At 43.6% G+C, this 15786-nt stretch overlaps 1 protein-coding gene across 1 annotated transcript in view; it reads left to right on the top strand.

The window, feature by feature from the left end:
• Positions 1–14280, top strand: part of SARNP (SAP domain containing ribonucleoprotein) — a 53394-nt gene extending 39114 nt beyond the window's left edge. Inside the window, exons 10-11 of the mRNA XM_060113398.1 lie at positions 11002–11091; positions 13990–14280. Of these exons, the coding sequence (XP_059969381.1) occupies positions 11002–11091; positions 13990–14031 (132 nt within the window). The 3' untranslated portion in view covers positions 14032–14280. The remainder of the gene's footprint in view (positions 1–11001; positions 11092–13989) is intronic.
• The last annotated feature ends 1506 nt before the right edge of the window (positions 14281–15786 follow it).

A 15786-nucleotide genomic window follows, 5' to 3' on the forward strand; every position in this document is an offset into this window, starting at 1 on the left:
TTCCTCCCTTCCTTTTCCTTTGCTATTCTTTTCTCATATTTTTTTTTTTTTTTTTTGCGGTATGCGGGCCTCTCACTGTTGTGGCCTCCCCCGTTGCGGAGCACAGGCTCCGGACGCGCACGCTCCGGACGCGCAGGCTCAGCGGCCATGGCTCACGGGCCCAGCCGCTCCGCGGCATATGGGATCCTCCCAGACCGGGGCACGAACCCGTATCCCCTGCATCGGCAGGCGGACTCTCAACCACTTGCGCCACCAGGGAGGCCCTTTTCTCATATTTTTAAAGATAGTACTTTAATCCATTTTTACCTTCTCATCCCCAGAGCAGATTGTTAGGACGGATATAGAAATGTATTTGCAGAGGGTTCCACATTTGGATTTTATATCACATATTGAATCTTTAAATCCCTAGCAATGAAGATATCTTATTGAGAAGGAGATTATATTTGAAATGCTTGGTGTCTGGATGTTAGAAAGTATTGGGTGAAGAGTTCATTTAGGTAGAGTAGAGGGGCGCAGTTTCAGACTTTTCACTGTCATGCTCACCTTGAGTATGAAATGTTTCAGGAGGAAGAGCAACTGGAAATGAACAGACTCACAAGATGAGAGGTTTTATATGATGGACCTGTTTAGTGCTCTAAATATACAAGTAAAACACATGAGCCTTAAGACAAAAGCCGTCTGTTCCCCTGTCCTCCACTTTATTGATACTCTCCCTCTTTCTCTATATCAGTTCTATAGAGAAAAAAAAAACCTTTGTGTGCTTGAACCTGGTTGCCTCTCTCTTTTCCCCACATATCTGAGGTGTTCCCGGATCTTGCTTTGGCATGTTCTTCCTGTATGCAACTCCCCTGGTAAAAGAGTTTCTGTTCCTCTATTTGAATTCTAGGAAGGCAGCAAGACAGGTGTTCCTTAGAGCCAGCTGTGATTCCTTAATAGCTTTCTTTTCCCCTTCACATCCCTGCAGCTGAGATAACCTGTTTGTAGGAAACATAAGCTTTTTTGGAAGGCCCCTAGTGCTTTGGGGGGAAAGTTGCAGTGGAGTAGCAGCCTATTGGGTTTTTGTGAGAGTTTTTTTGTTGTGGGGTTGGGGTGGGGGTTTGTTTGTTTGTTTTGTTTTTTTGGTCTATACTGTCTCGAAGCTATTTGCAATTATTCTCAACTGTTGCTGCACATAAGGGTCACCAGGGGTCCCTTACAGTTCTCTAGGCTCTTCCTTTTGAGACTCAGATTTATTAGGTTGGGGCAAAGCCAGAAATCTGCGTTTTAAAATATGTCAGGTGAAAAGAATCTGCTTTCCTAGCGCCCATTGTAAATTTCTGAATGCTCAGGTAACTGTTGTCCTTCATTCTCTGTATATTTTGGCTAAGACAGAATTCACCTCCCCTCAGAAGGTTTTAGCTTCCCTCTATTGACTTCTTGACATTTCTGCCAAGCTCTGCATCGCTTATCCTTAAAAGCAGCAGCTTCCTGACGTTTAAGGGAGGGAGGTGGGGACTTTTAATAGAAACTTGGTTTCCAGGGGTCTCAAGTGTGAAGCCTTCATTTCCTCTACCTTCCTTGCTTTGTCCTACAGTCAGCTAGAGCAAGACCGAGACGACCTCCTCCGGGGTTGGACAAGAGTGGGGGTTGGGGAAGAAGCTTGATTTGGACAAGAGAGGAGAAGTGATGGGAGCTAGTGACTCAGAAGAGTGTTTGGTTCTGAGCTGACTGTGTACTGGGGCTTCAAATACTGTAAAGATAGGAGGAGATACAGTTCCTGGTAGTCTCTAATTCTGGTGTTGCTTTACAGTTCCTGGCATCCTTCTGGCTCTAGAAGGTTGAATCCGATCTCAACAGTTAAAAGATTGTTGAGGGCCTCCCTGGTGGCGCAAGTGGTTGAGAGTCCGCCTGCCGATGCAGGGGATACGGGTTCGTGCCCCGGTCTGGGAGGATCCCATATGCCGCGGAGCGGCTGGGCCCTTGAGCCATGGCCGCTGAGCCTGCGCGTCCGGAGCCTGTGCGTCCGGAGCCTGTGCTCCACAACGGGGGAGGCCACAACAGTGAGAGGCCCGCGTACCGCAAAAAAAAAAAAAAAAAAAAAAAAAGATTGTTGAGAGTAGGTAAGATTGTTGTACTGGGAGGTGTGTTGTGTGTATAGGTGTGGCGGTACTGGAGTATCTCTTTACTCTGTGTGTGCTAAGATGATGGACTAGACCCTCTGCTAGTCCAGTCCTTCACCTTTAGTCCTGCTTAGGCTCTGTGCATTGGTCTTTAGGACCACCTCGTGTTCTGTGGTCTGGCTGGCAAAAAGGCTGAGGAATAAACATGTTCAAATGAATTTCAGAAACTGGAGCAGGGAGGTGACAGCTGTGTGTTTAAGCATTAAAGTGTTTCTGAGAGAAAAACCATCAGTTGCTGTCATTCACCGAGAGTATGAAATTAGAAGCCCACTCACCCTGGAGTGTTTCATAACCTTTACCTCTGGGAAGTCAAGGCCATGTCATTATTAATCTACCATTGCCTGAAAGCCCCCAGGCACTGCTTTTCATCCTGCCATCAGTCACGTGGCAGCGAAAGTCAGGAAAGTCACCAGAAGGCTCCCTGTCTTCCTTTTTGCCTCACTCTCACCTTACATTCCCTTGGAAAATCAGATTGGCTTGAGAACTATTAACATCTTAGTATGGTAATTCAATTACAAAAGGAGGCAATTATTTGGGTTTTTTTTTTTTTTTCTTTTTTTTTTGCGGTATGCGGGCCTCTCACTGTTGTGGCCTCTCCCGTTGCGGAGCACAGGCTCCGGATGCGCAGGCCCAGCGGCCATGGCTCACGGGCCCAGCCGCTCCGCGGCATATGGGATCCTCCCAGACCGGGGCACGAACCCGTATCCCCTGCATCGGCAGGCGGACTCTTAACCACTGCGCCACCAGGGAGGCCCTGGTTTTTTTTTTTTTTTTTTTTTTTTTTTTGCAAACTGATCATCCGTAGCTCACCATCAGCCTCTCTTCCATCACTCCAGGGAAAAGACTTCTGAGAAAATAACTGTTAAAGTAGGATAAATAAAGTGGCATGGTTTAGGTCCTGTTGGGAATATATATAAGACTCTTACCCATTGAACAGTGTTGGATGTGGGCAATAGCTCAGTCATTAAGGAGAAGGGCCAACTCCAACTCAGCAGTACCTAAGCTTCCCTGAAATGTCCCTTCTACTTGTAAGGATATCTCTGACTGAATTGTTTAGATTGGAATTTCTGCTTCTCATACATAGTGTAAGAAGGAATGATGTGAGTGAGCTCGTTGTACTGACCAGAAAAAAATACCTGGCTTGGTTAATTCTTTTGGTCTCCTATAAGAACAGTGAGGATATCTTTTATTTGAATTCAGTAAATACACTTGCTTTGTGTTTTGGGATTTACTGAGTTCAAATTCCCTACATAAGCCTGGTTACATTTGGGTCATTGTTTTGTTTCTCCTAGTTTATCTCTGTGATCCAGAGTGGCACTGGTAATAAGATTGAAAAAGGGGAATGCTTGGGCTTCCCTGGTGGCGCAGTAGTTAAGAATCTGCCTGCCAATGCAAGGGACGTGGGTTGGAGCCCTGGCTGGGGAAGATCCCACATGCCGCGGATCAACTACGCCCATGCACCACAACTACTGAGCCTGCGCTCAAGAGCCTGCAAGCCACAACTGCTGAGCCCACGCACCACAACTACTGAAGCCTGCAAGGCTACAGCCCGTGCTCTGCAACAAGAGAAGCCACCGCAATGAGAAGCCCGTGCACCACAACTGGAGAAAGCCCGTGCACAGCAACAACGACCCAACACAGCCAAAAATAAAAACAAATAAATAGGACTTCCCTGGTGGCACAGTGGTTAAGAATCCGCCTGCCAATGCAGGGGACACGGGTTCAAGCCCTGGTCTGGGAAGATCCTACATACCGCGGAGCAACTAAGCTCGTGTGCCACAACTACTGAGCCTGTGCTCTAAGACTGCCCATGAGCCACAACTACTGAAGCCTGCGCGCCTAGAGCCCGTGCTCCGCAACAAGAGAAGCCACCACAGTGAGAAGCCCGCACAGCACAACGAAGAGTAGCCCCTGCTCGCCGCAACTAGAGAAAGCCCGCACGCAGTAACAAAGACCCAACGCAGCCGTAAATAAATAAATAAATTTATTTTATTTTTTTTAAAAAAGTGAATGCTTTAGCACAGCCCATGGGGTGCTTATTAAATCAAAGTGGACTCCTTTTGGCAGAGCAAATAACCCTAGCACACTAAGCTTGAAGCAATATTCTTTATTGTATTCAGGATAAAATTAGTAAGTTATGAAAAATGTTCACCTGAATTTGAATCTTGAAGACACAAGTTGGGTTTGGAAGGTAAAGCTGGAACTCCATTTTGGGAAGAGATTTTATTTCATTTATTTTATAAAATTATTTATTTGTTGAGGCTGCACCGGGTCTTAGTTGCGGCACACGGGATCCTTAGTTGTGGCATGTGGGATCTAGTTCCCTGACCAGGGCTCGAACCCGGGCCCCCTGCATTGGGAGCATGGAGTCTTACCCACTGGACCACCAGGGAAGTCCCTGGGTAGAGATTTTATCTATGGTACTCTTTGCCATAAAAAGAAGCAATCACTTTAGAAAGCATCTGTGTGATATTCACGCTGCCACTTGTTGCAGCTGATTTCCACTTGTGACTTAATTCCTGGCTACAGTGTATATGCCATGGAAACCACTGACAAGAGCCCTTCCTTAATTTAAAATTTCGAGCTATAACTTTGTACTTCCATTCCTGTCCTTTTCCTTCTTGGGGCACTGAGGTTGTATTTTTTTGTTTTGTTTTGTTTAATTAATTCCATTGTATTTAGAGAGGAATAAGTTCTTAAAGGACCAGCACCAACCTTGTGACTAAGTTTATGTCATCTTGTCTTCTAAGTTTCTACCTCTGGATCTGGGTGTTTAATCTCCACCTCTCTCTCTCTCTCTCTCTCCTCTCTCTCTCTCTCTCTCTCTCTCTCTCTCTCTCTCCCTCTCTCTCTCTCTCTCTCTCTCTCTCTCCTCTCTCTCTCCTCTCTCCTCTCTCCTCTCTCTCTCTCTCTCTCTCTCTCTCTCTCTCTCTCTCTCTCTCTCTCTCTCTCTCTCTTTTGCTGTGCCACCGTTTGCCGGATCTTAGTTCCCCGAACAGAGATTGAACCACAGGCCTTGGCAGTGAAGTCCCAAGTCCTAACCACTGGACTGCCAGGAAATTCCCTGATCTCCGTCTCTTGATCTCATGTTTTTCTCTCACCTCAGTACTTCTGGCCTCTCCTTTCTAATAGAAATCTTTTCAAAACCACTTGTCGGGGACAGGCCACACATTTTGCTCCAAACTTTATAGCAGTCAGTAGAAAGAGGAAAACACAATTGTACTGTTTACAGTGATTCACAGGGTTCAAAAGGTAAAGCTAACAAGTTGTTCAGCAAAAGCATAATTATCTGGGGTCTGGGAATCAGAAAGAATATCTCCCCATGAGTCCTCATAATGCAGTAATGTAATGAACAATGGCACACATCTTTATAGTCATTCAGTTGTGAATTCATAAGCCCTATGAGGTTAAAGATTTTTGTCTTATTCATCTCTCTGTTCCCAATGCCAGAAAACAGTGCCTGACTCAAAGTAGGCTCTCAGTGGTTATTTGAATGACTAGTGGATGAGTGGTTTAATTTTATGGTTTCAGTGTTATTGACAGTGTTGATAGAAACTGATGTTGTGTAATTCAGTGAAAGCAATTCCTCAGAGGCCTTTAGAGTACTTGGAATTGGATCTACAGAGTTAGAGGTCGGATCCTTGCTCAGTCCTTGAACATTACCTTATATAGATATCTGTTTTTGTAGTCATTAATTGTTAGGGATGTTGATATCAGTTAAAGCCTGACAGCATAGTGTTTTTTTTTTAGGGTCCCAGAAAGAGAAGATGGTTAATAGTACCTGATGGAGAAGACTGTGGTTTTGCTGAGTTACTGTTCTGCTACACTTTAACCTTAAATCTGATCCTCTTTCCAAATATCATTTGCCTTGCAACTGAAGGGAATTTCCTTGTTGCCTTGGTAATGTCTGTTTCTTGACAACTTTTGATGACTTCACTTGTAGTGTAGAAGAAGAATGAATGGCATTGTTAGTTTCAAAATTCTGTTGGTGGTCTCAGACTTTGTTTCAAGGACCAGAAGGAAGCAATAGAAATAATGGCTAACATTTATTGAATACTTATCTGATAGTTCCTGTGTACTAAGCATTTTCACACATGTAATTTGTATCTTGGGGCAACCTGGAATGTCTCCGTCTTTTCTTTCAGCAGGTATCATTTTCTTTATATTGTCCAAGGATTTGCCAAATGTGAAAGGGAAACAAGAAGAAAAGTGAATTTTGAAAAGTTGAAGATGTCTTCTGAAAGGTTCAGTTAGGAACTATCTTATTCCATGATGGAAAATACAGTGATAGTGATTCATGGGGGCATCTGGCTTTATTAAATATATATCATGCTTTCTGCCCTGTGCTTCTTATACGACCTCTCTCCTCTTTTACACAGTTCTCTTTCTTGTTTTTATCACCAAACTTCTGAAAAGAAAAACAAGGCAGTTATTGGGAGATAGGAGTGAGGATCATGTATGCTGAAGTTATTGGCGTCGGTCAGTTAGTTGGCTTGCTCTTTTAAGTCTTGAGTGAGAGAATGAGGGAAGTGAAGTACATGGATCAATCTGAATATCCAGTGCCTGTGTTTACTCAGTGAGGACAGGTTTCTCTTCTGATTTTGGATGCAAGTGGTGTGTTTTGAAGAGTTTTCACTTGATAGCAAATAAGGGCGTTTCAGATTCCAGCACTATTCTTCCCACACGGGAGCAAGCCTGGGAAGAAAAAAGATTTGTTAGTGGTTGAGGGTTTGGGGGAGGGAAGTGGGGGAGGGATGAAGAAGGGAAAGGTTTGCAAATGCATATGACACTGAGCTAGAGGGGTCAGTGCTGCCTGCAGATGCACAACCCCATTTGTGCACTTGAGCATGGCCTGGGGGAGCATTGGCCTGATGAATGCAGAGGGAGATGCATTTTGATCGAGGTAATTTCCTTCAGATGGGTCTCACCATCCCATGAATCAAAACCTGTCAGCAAGGAGCTAAAGATGGAGTGAAGTTTATTGTACGTTTGTTTCCATGCGACACCGTCACGCTAGAAGGGTCAAGTGAGAGAGATCATTAGAACTGTGTTGATTTACTGGGCCTGTTGTGCACTTTCCCTGCAGGGCAAGGAGGAAAGAGGCTTTAGGAGGGGAGCTGAGGGGCACTGGGTAGGGAGAGAAGGGCAGGCATGCACAAAATAAATAAAACCCTCTCTGGTCTCTGCGGGTGAGGGGTGGGCAGGCTCTTCATAGGGGGTGGGAGGTGGGGGCATCTGTATTGTTTTTTTCCTCCTAGAGCCCCTGGTATATTTGGAGCAGATGCTCTGCCTAGATCTCCAGGAGAAGACACCAGGGATTAAAAAAGGAATCTCAAGGGGAAATCTCTGATAGTAGCCTTAGTGGCTAGAGAAATATATCCATCTGACCCTACCTGCCCCCTTCTTTTCCTCCCTCGTTCTTTCCCCACCTTTGAGCTCAAAAAGAAACACAGGAAATTTAATTTAGAAGTCAAACTCCCCATTTTGGGATACAGCGAAGTAGAGGACCAGAGGAAAGGCTGTCCCACACACTCCAAATGGACGTAGGCTTTGCGATGAGATTTGTGAAGGGAATGGCCCCAAGGTTTGTGCAGAGAGAATAGATAGGTTTCAGCAGTAACATCTCCCTCTGTGATGTGAACGTGCTGAAGTATCCCTAGTGCTGAATTGAATGAAAAAAGTAAATAGTGGTAGTTCAGCAAGATACGATCTAGTCCTGCCTATCCCCAAGAAGGGTAGGTATGGTATGCCCTTTTTATTTCCCTTAAAGCTGTTTCCTGCTTGGCCTGGAGACTTAATGAAATGGAGAATTTTTCATCTAGAATGTTCTATAGAGGTTCTCATTTTGAAATCTCCGTTTATATCCCTTATTCACTTTTTATCTTAGTGGTGGTAGACAAAATCAAGAAAAGCTTCCTAGTGACTTGGGTAAGGAAAAATATAGTGAGGCCTGTGTTCATTGGAAACCCTAATTCTTTTCATACAGTTCAACAGATGGAATAGCCAATTAACCAAAGTTAGAAACAAATTGAGTTGAGAAAATCTTTAGTATGAGACTACTAATTGGAGTCCTAGTTAGTTATGAAGTAGAGGCATATGGTATGGTAGAAAAGGGGGTAGGATCCTTGCATTGACCCAGTCATTTGAGTGCTGTAGAAGTTGTTGAAGTAGTTTAAAACTACTTTTTTAAAAATTTTAATTAATTAATTTATTTTTGGCTGCGTTGGGTTTTCGTTGCTGTGTGCAGGCTTTCTCTAGTTACAGCGAGTGGTGGCTTCTCTTGCTGTGGAGCACGGGCTCTAGGCACGCGGGCTTCAGTAGTTGTGGTTCTCAGGCTCTAGAGCGCAGGCTCAGTAGTTGTGGCACATGGGCTTAGTTGCTCCGCAGCATGTGGGACCTTCCCGGACCAGGGCACGAACCTGTGTCCCCTGCATTGGCAGGCGGATTCTTAACCACTGCGCCACCAGGGAAGCCCTACAACTACTTTTAGCTAAGGATCCTAGTGATCCTTCTTCCCTTGGAAATTAAGCACTACTTCCATTCTGCTACTCTTCTTCCAAAGAAGTGCTTATGTAAGATAACCTGAGGTTTTGGTAAAGTTAAGAAAGTGGGTTCTCGAGTAAAATATCTTGGGTTCCATTTCTGGCTCTGCCACTTAACTATTTGTGAGACTTGGGCAAGTTACTTAATCTCTCAAAGCCTCTGTTTTCTTATCTGTAAAATGACCTGCTATGTATGTCATGGTACCTGATATTAAGATTGTTAAAACAACTAAATCAGATACTGAATGTAAAGAACTTCATATAGTATCTGGCACATAGTAAGCACCCAAATGTTAGTGGCTATAATATAATCATTATTATTTTAATTTATGATTATTAAAGACAGGAATACTTTTTTCCTTTGGAACCTGGCTCAGTGTTTTACAGTAGTTTAGATTACATTAATTATGCACCTACTATGGATTTGCTGATGGTTATAATGAAAAAGGCAGAAAAAGTATGTAGGCAGTATTCTATTCTAGTAATACACTGTGATTAAGTGATAACTTGTGTGTAGGATTCTTCAGTGCTTCAATAGCCACCAAGCTTTCTTAGCTTCTTTCTTACTTGCTAGAAGGCAGGTGGCGCAAAAGCGAGAAAATGAACGTTTCTCAAGCTGAAAGAGCCAAAGTAAGACTGAGAAAGTACTCCTGACTACTGTGTTCAGAGAGCTGCGCTAGCTAGACAGATTGAACACAGAAGGCTGTAGAGCTGCTCTGCTTTTGACCAAGAGGTGGTTCCTGTGGTCGTAGGGACAAAGGCAGCTCCATGGTCGGCATTGAGAGTAAAGGTATTTTAAAAGTTCTTGTGTCTCTGTAGGCCTCTTGGTTGCCTTTCCTTTTGACTCTGTTTTTTGGGACACCCAGAAACACAACCTGCCTGCGTATGTCAGGAATATGAACTTCTTGGGTTTTTTTAAAAAAAAATCCAGCTCAGGAGCACATAAGCTTGCTCAAAAGTTTGTTTAAGCAACTATACCCCAGTTAAAAAAAAAAAAAAAAAAGTTTGTTTCAACATGTTTGACCTGACCTTATGTTGGTTAACTTTTGTAAATAAAGTCAAAGAAACTGTCCTGGCTCATGATCAGGGTGTTATATGTGTATGGAGTAGAGGGTCCCCTGGGATATCTGAGAAGATAGGATCTTTGTCTAGATGTGTCAAGTTCTAGAAAATGCTTTTGGGGGAGAAAAAACACCCAGGAAGCCCACATACTTTTAGATGCTTCTAATCCTAGGGCTGGGCTTTTGATTGCTGGTGACAGGGTATGAGGGGAAGGTGGAAAAGGGGAAAATAAATAACTGTTAAAGTGGGATTAATAAAGTGGCAGGTTTAGGTCCTGGTGAGAATATAATATATATGAGACTCTGACATCGAACAGTGCTGGATGTGAACAGTAGCTCAGTCTTTAAAATGCTATAGGAGAATGGCCAGCTCCAATTCATAGTATGCTGGAACATTCTCTCCAATTACAGGGCAGACACCATGAGTCTCTTGGATGCTTGGAAAAGGTCCAGAGCATCTCTCTCAGAGAGACGACTGCAGCTGTTTCCTTATTTCAAAATCATTTCAAACTCTTCAGAGCCTTCTATGACTTTGCTGGGTATTCGTAACACTTAGCTTTCTTTGTAAGTTCTTCAGAAACACCACTCTGGCCCCCTTCCCCTTCCCTTTTTTTTTTTTGTGGTACACAGGCCTCTCACTGTTGTGGCCTCTCCCATTGCAGAGCACAGGCTCCGGACGCGCAGGCTCAGCGGCCATGGCTCACGGGCCCAGCCGCTCCGCGGCATGTGGGATCTTCCCGGACCGGGGCACGAACCCGTGTCCCCTGCATCGGCAGGCAGACTCTCAACCACTGCGCCACCAGGGAAGCCCTTCCCCTTCCCTTTTTTAGCAAGAAAATGGAACTTGTAAGCAGCGTTCGACAAATAGTTTGGGTGCCTTCTACCAACCTGCTCTCTGCAGGTATTATTTGTAAAGCCTCAGTTTTCCATATCTCTGAACTACAAAAATTTCTTTAGCACAGAAATTTGTTTTACAGGTGTTTCCTACTGTTTTCTTGACTCTGCTTGTCTTATGAATATTGAAGCCCTACTTAACATTAAGTTTTTAGTCATTCTAGGGACAATATGCTATATGCTAGCTTATTCAGTTTCCTATCTGTTTTTTTCTGTGGGTGTGATCCTTAGTTCTTGACACAAGGTTGGCTAGCATATTGTAGCGAATAAGTTATAATTTCATTCCCATTTACCTTGTGAATGGAGGGATGGCTTGTTTCAGCCCTTTTCTTTGTCCCTGAACAGTCTGAGGATGACGAGAAGCTGAAAAAGAGGAAGGAGCGATTTGGGATTGTCACAAGTTCAGCTGGAACAGGAACCACAGAGGATACAGAGGTAAAATATACCTGGAATGCTTCACAGGGCCCTTGAAGGGAAAATGAAGACAAACAAACAGAATGGAGAAACATTGTTATTTCCCTGGCCTACTTCTTAAGTGCCTAAATGACAAGATTTTTGGTCCTTTGCTTGATATCTGTTTTCTGGATAAAGTGGCCCCACTGAATTCCATCAATATAGTTAAGTAATTCACTATTAAGAGCCAGTTAACCTAGTAGGAAAGAGCACAAGATTTGGAATTAACTAAGCTTGGATAAGTGACTGTGCCACTTAGTATTACTATATTTCTTCCAAGTTATAGTAATTTTCTGAGTCTCAGTTTCATCATCTGGATAGTGGAGATAATAAAACCTACCTCGAAGTGGTATTTTAAGCATGAAATGATTCTGTGTCAAATGTCAAGTATTCAGTAAGTAGCAGTGTTTCTGATTATCTGCCAAGCAAATTTCTTTCATCATTTAATGAAGGCCGTATCCAACCCAGACACAAATATAGTTGTTCGGCACGTGGGATCTTTTCGTTGTGGCATGTGGGCTCTAGTTCCCTGACCAGGGATCGAACCTGGGTCCCCTGCATTGGGAGCATAGAGTCTTACCCACTGGACCACCAGGGAAGTCCCTGGAAGCGCAGAGTCTTAACCACTGGACCGCCAGGGAAGTCCTCAAATGAGACTTCTTGTTCTTATCACTTTATTTACAGATAGTTTCTCAAAATGAAAGGATGGCTTTTTGTTTGTTTGTTTGTTTAAGACTTGTGTGCATCTATATCCCAGCATTTTCTGGAGTAACATTCATTGAGACTCTGAGCATTGGCAGACAATATTGATTTGCTGGTTTGAGAGTATCTATAATGGAGACCAAGCATTAGCAGAGGTGTAGTGAACAGTTGAAACATGGATATGTTTAGGGACTTCCCTGGTGGTCCAGTGGTTAAGACTGCAAGCTCCCAAGGCAGGGGGCCTGGGTTCAATCCCTGGTCAGAGAACTAGATCCCACATGCCGCAACAAAGATCCTGCACATGACAGCGAAGATCCCGCGGGCCACAACCTAGACCCTGCACAGCCTATGTTTAGAATTATAGAAATTTCTTAGGTGGTGAGGAATTTGAAATGTTACTTCTTCCATTTAATCCAAATTTATTTCTTTCCATCTACTTCTAGAGACGGCCTCTGAAATTCTATTACCTGACACACTCAAAATCTTTTTTTTATTATTAATTAATTAATTAATTTATTTATTTTTGGCTGTGTTGGGTCTTTGTTGCTGCACGTGGGCTTTCTCTAGTTGCGGCGAGCGGGAGCTACTCTTCGTTGTGGTGCGTGGGCTTCTCATTGCGGTGGCTTCTCTTGTTGCAGAGCACGGGCTCTAGGCGTGCAGGCTCAGTAGTTGTGGTGCACAGGCTTAGTTGCCTCGCAGCATGTGGGGTCTTCCCGGGCCAGGGCTCGAACCTGTGTCCCCTGAATTGGCAGGCAGATTCTTAAACCACTGCACCACCATGGAAGCCCTCAAAATCTTACAGTCTCTTTATGAATAAATATCAGAGTCAATCTTGTAATAAACCCTGAAAATTTCAGAATCTGATCAGTTTACATTCTCCACTGTGAAAAAACTAAAGGATTTTATATTCTTCTTTGTGCTACTAGTTCAGAATAAAGCATTACCTGTTGTAAGTGAATGTCTGCTTACTTGCTGACTTGCCAGGATAAGCTAGAAGTAAACTTAGGCTTGTTTTAGTTCTAGTTAAAATTACTCCCTCTTTGCCAAGGAAACTGTCATTAGACCAGGCATGCTCACTGAGTTGGTACATTTGACCTCCAAGGTAAGGCAGATGAGGATTTGTTGAGTAGAAAGGAATAGTGGCTTTTATTGGGAGAGTTAGTATATGTAAGGGAGTAGTAACTTTTGAGGCTGATGGAGTTTATATGAACCAGATGACTTTCATTTGATTCCAAAGAATTGTGTCAGTAATCCAGGTGGAAGTGAGCTTGGCTTGTATACACTCAGCTTTTCTTTTCTTTTCTTTTCTTTTTTGGCCGTGCACAACGCGGCATGTGGGATCTTAGTTTCCCCGACCAGGGATCAAACCCGCGCACCCACTGCATTGGAAGCGCAGAGTCTTAACCACTGGACCGCCAGGGAAGTCCCACTCAGCTTTTCTTTTTAATATAACTTTAACCTCCTCTGTGAATGGAATAAAAAAAAAAAAAGCCCCCTCTTTTCTGGGGTCAGTGGTTAGAGTGAGGACTCAGTAGTGTTTTATGGGTCACTCCCAGAACAAAAATATCTTTCTCTCTTTCTCTCCCCCACCCATTTTGTGCCCTCTCTCCCACACTGCCTCCCTTAAGAGATCCATGTTGGGGCCTCCCCACCCCCCATTTGGCATTGAAGATTTATATGCCTCTTTGTGGATTTGGAGGCCGAAGGAATAGTTGCTGATTGGGCCTAACTGCCCAGAAGGGCATCCCCTTCACCTTCTCCATGAAATAGCATTGGTCAACCTTTTGTCCTTTGAAATTTCCCATCTCCCCACTGACTGGAAGACTTTTCCCAGCCTGTTTAAGGATCCATTGTTTCCAGGCTAACTTGCTGTAAGGCTGAGTGGCCCTTTCTCCTTCAGGAATCTTTCCATTTTCTACCACTATTCTCTTCCTCCTCTCCCTCCCCCACCCCGTACTCCCCACAGTCTTCTCCCCTCCTTATTCTCCTTTCCCATCAAACCAGCTCTAACTGGATAACTAGAGAGATTCAGACATTAAATCTCTGGCTGCCAAGCATAAGCCTGGCTTTCCCTCCTTCTTGGGCCTTGTGACAGTCCATGTGAGTTTGGATTAAAGCAGCCAGGAACCCACTGTTGTCTTGCAATCTAATTTTTTTCTTCTTGCTTCTTCCTTATAGGCAAAGAAGAGGAAAAGAGCAGAGCGCTTTGGGATTGCCTGATGAAAAGCTTTTGATGCTTTCTATTCTCCACTGGTTTCCATCTCTTCGACTCTTCCTGGTCACATATATACCTAAATGCACAGTCATGTGCCTAGGTCCTGCCTTGCAGTGAGGGAGCATGTACCCCAGGTACATCCGTGAACTCCAGCAGCAGTTTGACTTACTGCAGTTCCAACTTCAAGGTTTTTGTTGTTGTGTTGTTGTTTTTTAATTATTATTTTGCTTGTTAATAAAAAAAAGTAGAAAAAAGAACTGTGTGTTTTATCAGGTGCTCCTTTGAGTTCTTAGTGCCAGATTAGACCAGATAAAGAGAGCTTCAGGGGCAAATATAGCGAATTAGCCATAATGCCTTTATCCTTTAGAAAAGAGAACAAGGAAAAGGATTGAGTATGTCCCTTTAAGCCTATTTATTTCCTTCTCTCATACTCACAGGCATCCTTTTACTTCTTTATCCTCCATGAAGAGGCCAAGTTTCACCCTGAATCTTTGCTTCAGCAGGTTGGCATGACCCACTGGAATAAGATAGGGAGAACACTGTGGGGTTTAGTAGGTGCAAAGGATATAAACACAAGGACTAGTGATTGGTAGTCTATAATGGAATGGAGTCCAGAGTCCCTCCCTATTCTGGAGTCCAGAAGGGCCCTATTTTCAAGAGTGACTTGTCTTCAGTCATAGCCAATATGTGGGATCCTGTTGGTTATGCAGTTCAGGGAAGGAGATTGGCTGGGTACCCCTCAGAGCTAGAAGTATGGGGATTCAGAGTATGACAGGATGTGAGAGGTATTAAGCATTATTACCTACATCATTGGGAACGTAAGCTGTGGACTGGAGGCTTCTATTTTCTAGTCAAGCCTTATGCTAGTTTAGTTTGTCTTCTATTGCAGAAATATACTTTTGCAGTTTTGGTGGCAATGTTTCTTAGATACTACTAAAATCCATTTTCCTTGCTGAGCCTCCTATTTAGAAAGATTTGGCTCTCCCTAAGCAGGGTTGCTTGTTTGCATTTGAAGTTTCATGGAGATGTGAGACCTGCTACTTAATCTTTTTGGACATGTTGGTATAGGGTTTCTCCTCTTAATCTTTACTTCTGTACATCTATATAAGGTTGGGTTTTGTTTGGTTTTCTGATAATAAAACTTAAGAGCTTGGCACCGTACCTGAAGACTTTGGTCTCATGATCAGATCCCATGTTGCTGTGGTGTAATTCCTCGTTCCCATTTCTACTAACACCTCTGTCTGGTTTTGTAATTAATAGAAAAGTAATGGTTTGATCACCTTCCTAACAAGAATCTCTTTCCACAAAGTCTCTTTGGTTGCTGGAGGACAAGGACCTAAGTTTAGAATGAGGAGGTCCAAAGATTGCCCGTTTGTTGTGAATTTTGCCCCATTCTGAAACTTTGGAGAAATGAACAAAAAGGAATGCCAGTTAGAGTTCTTCCTCCTATCATCTCTGGCCGATACTGTCTGCCTCCCTTTTCTTCAGGCCCCGATTCTGAGGCTAGCTTTTCCTTTCTCTTACTCTGTCTCTCTGAAAGAGGAACCAGAAAGAATTAGTTCAGTTTTGTAGTTTTACAGAGATCATAGATTCAGGAAGGGTCTTCTACCCAAAATAAAAAAGAGGTAAAGGAATAGAGCAGATGCTGATAAGTGAGTGGAGCACTAGGCCCTTCAGAGGTTTTCTTCACTTTGTCTCCTTATCCTCTGTAATGTTCCAGAAGGGATTCAGCCTCCCCACCCCAACCCCTGCCCCCAGGA

This window comes from Mesoplodon densirostris, chromosome 11 (genome assembly GCF_025265405.1).
Source record: "Mesoplodon densirostris isolate mMesDen1 chromosome 11, mMesDen1 primary haplotype, whole genome shotgun sequence".
NCBI classification, from domain to species: Eukaryota; Metazoa; Chordata; class Mammalia; order Artiodactyla; family Ziphiidae; genus Mesoplodon; species Mesoplodon densirostris.